The following is a 13,326-nucleotide window of genomic DNA, read 5'->3' as shown; positions in this document are numbered from 1 at the left end:
AGCTGCAGTTGCTGGATAGAAAGCCCTTCTGCAATGCTATGGATGACTGGATATGCAAACGCAGCCTAGATGTCCCATCCACTGCAGGCTGCAGCACGCAGTCTTATTTCAACAGATGGCAGATAAGCCTCTGAGCAAGCTGATGCTGATGCTTCAGGAGATCTCTGCGGCTGATTTTATGGGCTCATTCATGCCTTAAGAGCCCATGCAGTAATTCTTGGCTCGTTGGGGTCATTCTGGATGTTTTCCAGCCCAACACTATCAGTGCCTTAGGGGGATCAGGATTTATTTGTGGGGCTGCAGTGCTGGCAGTGAGATATGGGCTGGGAAAGGGACAGAGGGGTTGGGGAAAAGGCTCTGTCCTGGTAGTGCAGCAGCCTTGGCAGATGTACTGGATCATTTCTGGAAAGTCCCCATCCCACAGCAAGAGTGCATCCAGACTGTGCGCTGTGGGCTGGAAAGCGCTGGGAACACAAGGTTCAGCTCCTCTGCTCTCCTTCCATCAGGCTCAAGTACTATGGGAAGTAATACAGCTCCATATGTGGTGAGAGGGACCAGGAGTGCCCATAGCTGGGCCAGAAGAGCCTGTAGCCAGGCCAGAAGTCTCTCCGATGGCCTCTCCCCAAAAGAAAGATGAACTATGTCTCATCTTGACAGGTGCTGGGAGGCAGGAGGCGTGGTTTCTCGCCCTCACATTCTTAATCCTGTTTTTCTGCCTTTCCTCCTTTCCCTACAGGGACAAATCAGACTTGGATCTGACTCACTATTCGTAGAGGTGAGGCTGGGAGGGCTCCTGGCTCTGCCTCAGCTCATCTGTGGTGAAAAGCAATACTTACAGCTCAGGATCGAGGTGGGCTTGATATTTAGGCTTCCCTAAGAGCTCGTGCCTGCCCTTTAGCAAGAGTTGCTTGGCCAGACCTGTCAAGTATCAACAACAGGAGAGGGAATGGAGTAAGATGAAGCCCCAGAGTGTGCTGCTCCCTGAAAGCCAGTTTGCTGCAACGTGCAGGTGTGTGGGCAGCTTGGTGAGGAGTGGAGGCATCTTGGAAGGCAGCGCTGCCAAAAATCCACCCGCAGCCCACGCTGTCTCTACAAAGAGCGTCTTCAGCCGGTGTGAACATACAGGTGGGAGCACAGGGCAGCTTCATCCCAGTCCCTTCCGTCTCCGTACAGCAGATCCACACCAATGCAGGTGGAGAGTGGTCTGGGAGCAACATATTGGCTCCACTGAGGTCACAGGCAACACTGGATTATGCTGTGCTACATCAGATGGGAATAAGCAATTTGTTACAGCTCTTGCCTGTTCTTCAGCACCGCAAAAATATTCCCACAAAAGCCCATGTCAGAAGGGTTTCTCATTCCAGAGTGATTCCAGCCCTCAGGTAAATTACACCCTAGTGGAAGAAAGGATAAGGGGAGAAGTGACCCGTGGCAATCCTGGCTGCACAGAGCAGAGGGGATAACAGCTTGGCAAGAGTGGACCTGAGGAAAGAAGAAACCCATCCTACTGAAGCTGACCCAACAGGTAATGCTCCCTGCTTTGATGTCTGGGGGTCAAGAACATGCTGGTGAGTGGGGTTTCTCTTTGCTTTCGGGGTTCACCAGGGGCTGCTGAGAAGAGGGTCCTTTGGGTGGACCCTCACAAAAGGAATGTTTTTCCTGGGTGATCATCCCATGCCAGGCTCCTCTCTTGAATTTGCATAGTATTCCCGTGATACTGCATCCCAGAAATTGTTTCTGACTCTTTCTGTCCATCCTTGCTATGCTTTTTGATACAAGCAATGAGAGCAGTGCAAGCTGCTGTCTGTGGCCAAGAAGACATTTTGCAAGTGGGATGGATGCAACATATGGGCATGCCAGTGCCAATCCACCCATGCATTTGGCTGGTGCTTGACATGGCTCTTTTTCCAGAGTTGAAAAACCTGCAAAATTCTATTTTGAAACCAGAGCAAATCCAGTGTGTCCTATTCTCTAAAATCCTACCTTCAGCTCTAACAAGCACCTAACAAAAAGTTTATATTATAAACAAAACCTCTGTTGTCCTGAAATTTAAAAGTGGGTGATTTACTTTTGACCGGTTCAATTAGCAAATAATCTATTCTTCTGACTATCCAAAACATCAGTTAAAATGAGGAGTCCCCTCAAAGACCAGATTTTCTCCAGTGGATGAAGATGTATAAACACATGTGAATGTGCATGTAAGTTATTTGTATAAATAAAAGGATCTGACTTAGAACTTGTGGTTAAAATGAGATGTAGTTTAGACTCTGGCATTCAAAATTGCTCAAGATAAGATAACTTTTAGAACAATTTGGAGAATTTCAACTTGAAAATTATCTGTCTAGGGATTGTATTAATATCCTAATAAAAATATAGCACTTGTCAAATGCCATCCCTATCTTCTATGTCAGTAAAATCAATGTTGTCTGTTCGCCATGTTGATGATATTTTGCAGAGAACCATGATGTGGCTGTTCATCGCCATTACTTACTTAATCTGTACTACTGAAAGTTCCAGTGCAAGCCCTGAGGTGTCTATGGACGTTGTAAGTCTTCACTTCCCTGTGCTCTTTTCCTGTTGTCATCCTTTCCCCTAAAAAGCCCAAATCTTGGGCATGCAAGTTATTTACTGTCATGGCCTCAGTAAGACCCATGGTCCCTGCATGTGCACCTTTACCAGGGTTTGAGACAGGGCTTTATTAAAGCTTTTGTCTACACTGCATACATACATTGAGATTTACAGCAGACTTTTTAGGGAGCTCAGCTAGGTGAACAAGTTTGGTCCAGGCTTGGAACTTTGCCCCTTTTGCTGCCTGGCTCTTCACAAGCACTGATTGCAAAATAAAAGTCAATTGTGGGCCTTCTTTACCAGACCTGTTCAGGGAGTTTGAGAAACTTGCTGCTGCCAAAGGTTTTCGCTGAAGTCATGGTGTTTACACAGTGTGGGTGGAAGGGACACTGGGAGGTCACTGTTCCAATCTCCTGCTGACAGCACTATCTTTGGGTCAGGGCATCCATGGCTCGGTGTGGCACTGCTCTGGGATGGAGACCCCCTGAGGATCTGTCCAATGTTGTTGTTCCCTTCCTGTAGGGTGAAATTGTTCACTACCACGGGTACCCCTATGAGGAGCATGAAGTGGTGACAGAAGATGGCTATTACCTTACCTTACAGAGGATTCCTCATGGCAGAGACAACTCAGGAAGCACGAGTGCCTCCCATGAAGCAGAAACACCGGGATCCAGCATGTTCTGCCACCGTAAGTGCCACAAGAAGGTCTGCTGGGCCCTGGGGCCCCAAAAACATTCCCTGCTTGGAGGCGGCCAGGAGCAGGGCTTCCTCACCATTGGCTGGGTCCTCAGTGAAGCATCCCTGCAGAGATGCCCTTCAAGAGAGTAAGAAATGCAGATGCCAACCATGCCAACTTTGTTGGTCCTGTGGGAACTACTGCAAAGAAGAATAGAATGATAAGGAAAATTAATAGGGCAAAGAAATCTCACCCCAGACTTTCAAAGCCAACCAAATCCATGATGTGAGGCGCAAGAGAGGCTGGATTGTGGACCCATGTACTGGGTAAAGGTATTCCTGGTGGAGCAGTTACGAGTCATTTATTAGCCATAATAAACCTCACGCCCAATCCGATGCTGTCTCACCATTTTGATAGCTTTCTTGCTATCACTTGCATAACTTGCACCACTGTTTCAAAGTGGAGAGGGTAATGTCCCAGTCTTGGCAGGTTGTCACTCTCCTGGGAAAATGGGAGAACTGGAATATGAACTTGACAAGTAAGTATAAAAAGCAGCCAGATTTCCATTCAGGTCCTCAGCTGCCCAGGGCAGAAATGCGGGTCTTATACGGAGTGTCCAAAAAAAATACCCCTTTTCACCAGGGGTTGGAGCAAAGAGGTCCTTTCCAAACTAAATCTTTCTATACACTCTTCTACTCTATAGCAGTTCAGGCTTTTTTGACCCTTCATCAAAAAGTTCTTAGTTGGGATCTGGGATCTGCCATATGGCAAGCAGAAATGGGTGGAGGTTCTCTTGGTCCCCCCCAGTACCTATGTCTCTTGTGATGGGACTGTGCTGTGCACTGTAGTCAATTCTCCATTGGGGTGGTGCCAAAAAGTAATCTGAAGTGTAAATGGTGACTTACGTTAGCAGCTGGAGAAAACAATCTTTTGCTTCTTCTTTCAGCTCCCAAACCTGCAGTGCTCCTGCAGCATGGTCTGGTGTTGGAGGGAAGTAACTGGGTTACAAACCTGCCCAACAGAAGCCTGGGCTTCATCCTGGCAGATGCTGGCTACGATGTCTGGATAGGAAACAGCAGGGGGAACAGCTGGTCACGAAAGCACAAAGAATTTGAATTTCACAGTGAGAAATATTCATCTTACAGGTATTTTAATTGAAGCCACAGAAATGCCACTAGATCTTCCTGGGAGTGCTTTTGGAAAGATGAACAGGATCTGGTACTTGCTGTTAGGCTCTGATCCTGGTCCTGCAGTTTCCCTAAGCTGGAGAAGTGGCTCCATCACCAAGATCCAATCAGAGTGCCTGTGTCTGCCCCAGCCCTAGCCAGATCTCTGAATAGCCTTTCCCTAACACAGCCTGTCAATTGTACCCACGGCTCTTTTAGCCTTTTCCTGCAAACAAATTATTGCTCCAAAGTGTCCAAGGAGCCTTTGGGGCTCCTCCAAATGATAGGAGCAGATGATACTTTCCAGAGTAAATGTAAGACTATTTTATGGGAACAAATAGCAAATGAACATTACCACTCAGCAGTGGTAGCACAAATCCTGCAAACATGTTGGTGGGAATGCCATTTTGCAAAAGTTGTCATATGCCTGTCACCCTCAGTGTTCAAGATCAGCAACAGTAATTTGCTAATGTCTCCACTGCAGCTTTCATGAGATGGCCATGTATGATCTTCCAGCAACAATCAATTATATTCTGCAGAAAACAGGACAGGAGCAGTTATACTACGTGGCTTACTCTCAAGGCACGACCACAGGTACTTACGAGGGCACTGGATTTAAGTTGGGTGTGAGTAGGTAAAAATTTACATTAATGGAAAAATTTTCAGCACTGGTGGTCCAAAACTGGTTGTGACAATGGCTTTTGATGTATCCCACCACTGTCAGAGCCTCAAGAAGGGGCTGTGGGAGCTGCAGATGGACTCAACAGTCAAGCTGGGAGCTGAAATGCATCAGCAGCGAAGGGTCCCTGTCGGGACACCAACATGCTCTCATATTTGCATGTTCCAGGATATCAGCATGCTCCAGGGTTTCTCACAATGGACACAGGCATCTCAAGTCAAAAATCATGCATAAATAGCAGGGCAGGGTCTAATTCTTAAGTCAAAACTCATGCATAAGTAGCAGGGCAGGGTCTAATTCTTTCTCACTCCTACAGGTTTCATTGCATTTTCTTCCATACCTGAGCTGGATCGCAAAATTAAGATGTTTTTTGCCCTGGCTCCTATCACCACAAGCTCAAATATGAAGTCACCCTTGGTCAGAGTGTTTGATCTTCCTGAGGGTCTGATTAAGGTGGGTCCTCTCTTGGCACTCCCCTGGTTCCATAAACAAAACCTCGTTCTTAGGTTTCCTGACCAGGGTCAGCTGCATAATACAAGGGTCCTGGTTTCCATCATCTCCATCATGAGTGCTGTCCTGGCTCTGCAAGCTTTCCTCCAAGTGCTGCTGAAGCATTGTGAATCACAACAACCAATGCCTTTGAACTTCACAGCTCATCTTAGGACGCACGGTGGTCTTTGATAAGGATGAGATCCTGAGGCAAGTGACATCCCGTTTGTGCAGCTACACACTCTTTAAAAGCTTTTGCTCCTTGGTCCTGTACTTGCCTGGTGGGTTCACCAACAGCTTAAACGTGGTACGTATCCTCCAGATTACTTCTGAAGTGACCCAGTTTTCTTCTTGTTAGAGCCTAGTGTGGATGTGCAGTTGGGAAAAGAACAGTGTCCTGTTCTCATCAGCTTTTCAATATGGAGCAGACTGTGGGGCTGGCCACTCGCACCACAGATCCCCAGAACAGAGATAGGGTGGGAGCTGGTCTATTATTTCTCAAGGAAAGTGTTGATGTTATTCCTCAATTTCCCAAGCAGGGAGTGCTTGAGAAATAACAAGGAGAATACAGTGATGTGTTGCACACTGTCTTTGCAACAGGATCTGAATTACAAGAGACAGATTTTTACTTTGATTTGAAACCACGTAGACTTGTAATGCGACCCGATATCCCATGAAAGTTGCTAGGCTCACTGAAGGGAGCTCTGTAGCACACTTCATGCTGCTGCCTGCAGTGTGGGTTTCATGCACAGTGTTGAGCTGTGCCTTCGCAGAGATAAGACAAAGCACTTTGTGCAAATAAGAGCTCCAGCTAGCCTGTGTGAGTAACAGACTTGTTGTGTGGCTACAGAATTGGGTCAGATGTATTCCTCATGAGATTTCCCGCTACACAAAGAATAAATGTCTCCAATGGTTTCTTGCAGAGCCGCATAGATGTCTACCTGTCCCACTACCCTGATTCAACATCCCTAAAAAACATGTTACATTGGCGCCAGGTAATATTTCCTCCTGTTGAATGAGAGCAACCAGGGTTCACATTCTTCTCTCTAAGCTGCCAAGAATCTCTTCTCAATACTCAGATATAGTGCTGCATTACTTTCCCTAGGTAATGGATGTAAGCTAAGTGAACTGTGCATTTCTGTGGCTTGTGTGTCCCAAAAGACAAGCCACCTCCCCAAGTCGTGCTGTCCACCTGAGGCAAGACAGAAATTTGATTTATGTTGATATCACAATGTTGTTCTGCTTCTATTCTTTCATGCTCTTAACAGAATAAGCAATCACAAATGGCCTCTCACTGATGTTTGAAGCTACCAGTTATCCTTCCTCACCTGCTTTTGTTTCTTTCGTGGTCCCCTGTAATGCATGGAAAGTTAACATAGCTCTCTTCTTCTTCTAGCTCTATCAAACAGGGGAATTCAAATATTATGATTATGGCAGTGAGAACATGCTTCACTACAACCAGGTAAGAGAAATCTATTCTCATTTGTCAGTTTAAAAAACAAAACAAAACAAAAATTCAAATGTAACTATTGCTGTGACTGAGACCTAGTTTTATGGAATTTACTTTGTATGATCATATGGGATTGTACCTTTCTTACACTAGGGGGTTGAATAATGCCATTCACTGATGACTTCTCGGAACTCTGGTAAAAAGTATGAAAGTTCAAGGCATAGTTAGAACCTCCATTGACATGTCATTTATTGAGAGAGAAAGGAAATCCTAAGCAGCAATCAAGAGCACTTTGTATTTTCAATCTGCCTGTGACTTCCCAGACCTTAGGCAATGTTATTCATTTTCCAGAGCACGCCGCCCTTCTATGAGCTGGAAAATATGAAAGCACCACTTGCTGCATGGTTTGGTGGCAAGGACTGGATTTCTGCCCCTGAAGATGTAAATATAACACTGCCTCGTATAACCAACGTGGCGTACAAAAAGTACATTCCTGAATTTGTCCACTTTGATTTCCTTTGGGGTATGCAGGTATATGAACAAATATACAAAGAAATTCTTGAATTGATGAAGAAGAATGCCTAGAGGTGGGACAGTCGCAGTAATTGCTGATTTCTCCTTTACCTTTGGGTATTTTCTCCTTTCTTTATGTGAAAAAAAAAAAGGCGGGGGGGGGGGGGGATGGGAAGGGCTCATTGAGGTGCTGCACTTGTGGGTTTTTATCAGTCTGGCAAGTGAGGAAAATTGGCCAATCCAATGATCATAGAATTGTGTAGGATTTAAGTTAATTAACTAGGTGGAGATCCTTGAAGGAGTTGGGCATGGACTTTGGGCTCTGAGCCTTTCATGCTCATGGATTTCCAGGCAGAAGCAATTTCTGTGGAGCTCCTGACCAGTGCTGTGGGCTCTGGGTGTTCCCAGCTGCAAACAGCAGCACAGTAGCTCTGCTCTGTCCTGGATGCTGATGTTTCACCAGTTGGGACCGCTGTCCCAAAAAGCTAGAAGCTATCTGCCCAGTGATGATTACAAGAGCTGGAAGAAGCTTATGCAGATAATCACACGCATAACAGAGTTTTCAATAAGATCTACCAAGAAAGACCACTTTGCATCCTTTAAGTAATATTCCCAAGGTACAAATCCAGATGGAAAATTCAGTTTTGCTGAGTTTCAGGAAATGCTTTTGTCTTCCTCATGTGTAAGAGAGAAGAAGAGTCTGGTGGAAGCCTATAATGAGTCTAACTCTGTTTTCAGCTTCTGGATTACAGTTTTTAGTAAGATACTGATTAGGGGAGGAATTGTGAATTTGCCTGTTTGTGTAATTATACTCTTAAAATATGTCTAGAAGCAAGCAGGGCAAAGGATAAGGCCCTTTTTCCAAATACACTTATGAAAATTATTAATAAATAGATAGGGTCCACTGGGCTCTGTGTGATTGTACTCCCTTAAACCTCTGGAGCAACATGGAGATTTTCAGCATAGATCTCTTGCCGTATGAGGATGAGGGATGAGGCAGGTTGCAGGCAGCAGTCTGGAGGCTTAGAAGGGGTAAGGAGAACAACACGGCCACTCTCCAAAGACAAACTGTGGGTCCAAGCAGCATGCTTTCACCCAAGTATCTGGAAGGGGTGGGATGGAACTGCTGATGCACATTGCTTTTGGCAAGCTGCAGCAGAGTCTGTTAGAGTCTAAGGAAATCATCAAAAGTGTAAAGATGTTCACTTTCTATCCTTAGAGCTAGTACTGATAACAGAACAAACAGGACTGGTCAAGGTGTTCTTGAGGTGTAAGAATCAAGCTATAGGTTACATATGATCTATAGATTAATAGAATCATTGAATGGTTTGGCTTGAAGGACATTACTGAATACCTAGCTACAAATCCTGCCATGGGCAGGGACATCTCCCACCTGACCAGGTTGCCCAGGACCACATCTAGCCTGGCCTTGAGACCCTCCAGGGATGGAGCATCCATAACTTTTCTGGGCAGCCTGTTCCAGGGCCTCACCATCCTCTGAGTAAGGTTTTTCTTCCTCATATCTAATCTAAATCTCCACACTCTTAGTTCAAAGCTGTTACCCCTTATCCCATCATTACGTTCCCTGCTAGATTCCCTCTCAAGATTTCCTGTAGGCCCTTTTAGGTACTGGAGGGAGCTAAAGTGATTAGCTACCTCACTTTTTATTTTTGTAATGACACCCTTTTCTGTGTAATTGGTTATTTAGTGCAGGGCTCTGCCTTAAAGCAGCATTCCTCCAGTAATGCATTGTGTTCATGCAATGAATGAGCATGCAAACACATGAAGTGTTTCCTATCCTTGCAAATAAACATCCAGACTTCTGAATAGCTTGTAAAATCTTATATATTTTAATTTAAAATTACTAAATTTTTAAGTCTGAAAGTTCCTAAGAATTGCAGTGTTTCGGCTCTTTTTCATTCTGTTCGTTCTTCAGTGTTTCTTCCAATTCTGTATTCATCTAAGACGAAGTTCATATTGCACTGCTTTAATACATTCCCACGGTGGAGTGTTCTGGTGAAATTCTTTCCAAACCAGGGTCTGAAAGTTCCAGATGGAACTGATACTTGTTTCTTAAGGGTTCAGCAATTGCAAAGCGGTGCATTTTGAAAGAAAACAGCGAATAATCAAGGTGCTTGCAACATAAATATTGTGATGTTCTGTCATCTCAAACTGCCTCAGTCGATAAAAGGGTTTTCTGGAGAGCTGTGCTAGTCTTGCAGGGACTGGAGCCCTTGCTCATCTCAAGCCTGTTGTTTTGGGGCTGGAGTTTTCTTTCGTAAGCACAAGGACATCCAGGCACCTTGCTCCCCATGTGAATGTCTTGAGACATCTTATCCTCCATGTGTGACCAAACCTCAACCATACACCTGCTCACGTGAAGGATATTGGTATGTAGCCACTGACTTAACCTTCTTCCAGGTGTTCTCAGGCAGAACAATTTTTGATCTGTTTATGTTTGGCATGAGAGGTAGGACAGGCTTAAAACTGTGTTACATCCCATTCAAAATACAGTAATTGCATCATATTTTATGGCCTATAATTTTCTGTCATCACCACAATGAATGTGAAAAAAAGCAGCAGGCTCATGTGCTCAGCTGTGTCCACACAGAAGGCCATTCCAGCATGAAGCCATTCCAGCTTGAGGATTACAGAGGCACAGGCTTGAAATGGAGCTGCGCTTTTGTAAGTAATCCTAGGATTGTTTTGGTATCTCATTTAAGCAACTGACTGGTCTGTGGTGTTATTTAGAAACTAAATTTTACTGGGATTAACCTCGGACAGGGTTTCATCAAGTCGTGTCAGACGGTGCACTGCCTTTTCATGTTGTTTTGATCCTTAACAGCAAGCCTGAAAAACATCATCTGCAGTCACTGGCATTTCTGAGAAGATTCAGGCTTAATCCCAATCTTCCAAGAAGATTCAATTCATTCTCTTGACGACACGTTTCTTTCTTAACATAGGAACCGTGAGCAATTTCTGTGTTATTTCCTATGTTATCTCCAAGACTGTTAGACAAGTGCTTGAAGACAGACTGGGCAGTTGGTCCCCGAGACTTGTGGTTTTATTTGTTGGTACTTTAAGCAAATGGGAAATGTATGTGCCCATGTGACAAGTTATGGTTAGCCAACATCATGGTCAGATATAACCACCTCCAATTGCTCTTCACCAGCCTGGGCAGGTCTCTGCTCCTGACTGCTGCAATTTGTCCCAGACTTAACTGTGGGATGTTACTGCTTCCTGAATTGCCTTGATCCTAACTTAGTCTTTTTCTGTCAATTATTCATCAACAAAAAAGGTCCAAGAGCAAATTTGAAAAAATAATATTTTAGTAATATTACTAATTATTAAGTTTTCTGAATTGCTCAGGTCTGCTCATGAACAGACCAATCAATGCTTTAAATATGCTTTAAAGCCAACTGTACAATTAGGAACAACCAGAGACGTATAAGACGTTCAGGGTTTTTCTGGGGTCACCCGAACACAGAATGAGGGCAAGAAAACAACTGAGAGAAATCCTGGGTAACCATATCACAATTCTTTTGCAATAAGCCTTACAAAGCATGCATGCATTTGTTGATTCAGTTTCACTACAGTGTATAAAATGATTGCATGAACTGTCAAGGTGTTGTGAAAATAATTCCTTATTACATCAAGCCTGACTATGCAATTCTAGCATGGGTAATGCCCCTATAAACTGTGTAATCAGAGATAATGGAGACAACGCAGTCGCATGGAGGGACTTTGAACAACAAGAGGTAGCACCAGATAAACACAATTTTCCTCACCAGTTTTTTTTACTTGAGTAAGGTTCTTCAAGGATACTGACAGGGAATTATGTTTATCTGGCCAGGATTACACAACAGTTGATGTTCCCTAATTGCTAAAAAGCAGAATTATGTTGTTTTTCTGAGCTCAGGATGCCAGAACCAGATGTCAGCTAGTAAAGTATCTCCCTATTCGTGTTTGCTTACCCTTGTGCTTGGCAAGCGTCAACATTGAGAAGGTACAACAAACACACTGAGCATACCACCTGGCACCTTGCACATGTGTGAAAGCATCAGAAGCACGAGAGCAAGAGTTAGAGGAATGGCATGCACTGATTTCCAAGGATGTGATTAACAACAATCAAGCCGGTGAGAGCTGAGAAACATGTTTCTTGTGTTCTCATGTGTCACAGAGAAGGTGACTTGTTGACAGAAGACATACACCCGACAACAGAATGGCAGCAGAGGGGATGCAGCACATCTCATGGGTTGTTCCTGTTATCCCATGAGGAGGACAAGTTACAAGCCCAAACAAGAAAATGAAAGATGCTGACCCGCAATGTTGTCTAATATTTACAAAACTTGAAGTAAATAAGATTCAGAGGCAAAATATCACACCACAGTATCTTTCAACTCCTAAATGATCTCAGGTGTCTGTCCAAGAACAAGCTGACCTTGGGACTTATGAGGAACCCAGAAGGCATGCTGAGGACCCAACAGCTGGCAAACCTCGCCTTCCATGACACATGCAGGTGACCTTGGCCAGAGCACTTGGGCACACATATCTTGGCCCTGATGAGAATGAATATCTGATGTGAATATATTGATTGATTCTTTACTTGCTTAGGAAGTCAAATAAAATGTCTTTTTGTTTCTAAACAGTCTTGCCTTTTCTTTCATTAGTTCCTACAACAGTACTGTACAAACGTCCCATGAGCATGATTATACAGTTTAATTTTAAGATGCCTATGATAGTCTACTTAATATTTGGTTATATGCCCTACCAGGTATCAGGAGGCCCTGACATAGTAGGTTAAAACCATTGATGATTCACAGTTCTGTCAAATGGACAAGCACAACAGTACCACAACAGTACGACAACAGTGCTATTCTTTTCTACACTTGCACCTATATGTCAAAATGCCCAGCTCTGATCTGCCAATCTCAGAAACTACTAAGGTCTCCATTCTCAGTAAAAGGCTAGCTGCTCCTGGTTGGTAACTTCTCTTCTTCCTACCACAGATACAATAAGTACCAGTGCAAAATTTCATATTGCATCTCTAGCAATACTTACTATTAGCATCTGGTACCTCCCCTGGATAGCTACTATCTAATGGAGGTAGAAGGCAAATAATTGTGGATGAAGTAGCTGACCATGCAAGTAAAATGCCTGTCTTGGTGCTGTGGAAGGAAACCAGAAGGTAAAGCAGGAAAACACAAGCCATGTGGTGCTTTCTCCACCCACAGGGTATTTTTAAAAGTATTCTTGGATTGCACAATGGAATTGTCCTCTACACGAAGCCCATCTTATGTGGTGGGATGTTGGTGTACACAGGGTGGGGAAGACATTTTAAAAGCCCAAATGAGACCCAGGGACAGAAGTAAGGTAATGAAACAGCAAAGGCTCTGGTCACACCCATTGTGGGGAAGGTAGCACCCCCACACACAGCTCCTTTATGTCAGCGGCTGAGCGCTGAGAGAAAATTAGAGTCTGGTGGATGGAATGACATTTGTGTTCTGTAGAAATGTGTCAGGTGAGTGTGCTTCACAACATCAGAAACCAACTTAATCCTTATCCAGAAAATGTACACAAACAGAGCACATGCTATCCAGCAGGTCTTTCAGACAGCTACCAAGCAGATACAGAAAGGCATAGGTTACAACATCATGGGCTAAAGGTGGAGAAAGAGCACCACTGTCGTGTGCAGTGCATAGCACTTCAGTTAAATGGGCACTGCATAAACTCTCCTCTGTTTTGCAGTCCATCTACAGGATGCTGAGGTTGGTGCTTTTCCAGA

The 13,326-nt window shown here is 44.3% G+C and overlaps 1 protein-coding gene across 1 annotated transcript; it reads left to right on the top strand.

Annotated features, from left to right (window-relative positions):
* Positions 1-767: 767 nt before the first annotated feature.
* LOC116234774 (lipase member M-like) lies at positions 768-7,619 on the top strand. Its single transcript, XM_031602551.2, has 10 exons — positions 768-1,525; positions 2,456-2,545; positions 3,091-3,256; positions 4,191-4,389; positions 4,895-5,004; positions 5,406-5,542; positions 5,742-5,885; positions 6,502-6,573; positions 6,975-7,040; positions 7,380-7,619. The coding sequence occupies exons 2-10, from the start codon at positions 2,462-2,464 to the stop codon at positions 7,611-7,613; spliced, it is 1,212 nt and encodes a 403-aa protein (XP_031458411.2). The 5' UTR covers positions 768-1,525; positions 2,456-2,461; the 3' UTR covers positions 7,614-7,619.
* Positions 7,620-13,326: the final 5,707 nt, after the last annotated feature.

This window comes from Phasianus colchicus, chromosome 8 (genome assembly GCF_987193195.1).
Source record: "Phasianus colchicus chromosome 8, bPhaCol1.hap1.1, whole genome shotgun sequence".
Lineage (NCBI taxonomy): Eukaryota > Metazoa > Chordata > Aves > Galliformes > Phasianidae > Phasianus > Phasianus colchicus.
Note: the sequence above shows the minus strand (reverse complement) of the source record. Positions and strands in the feature narration are given on the sequence as shown.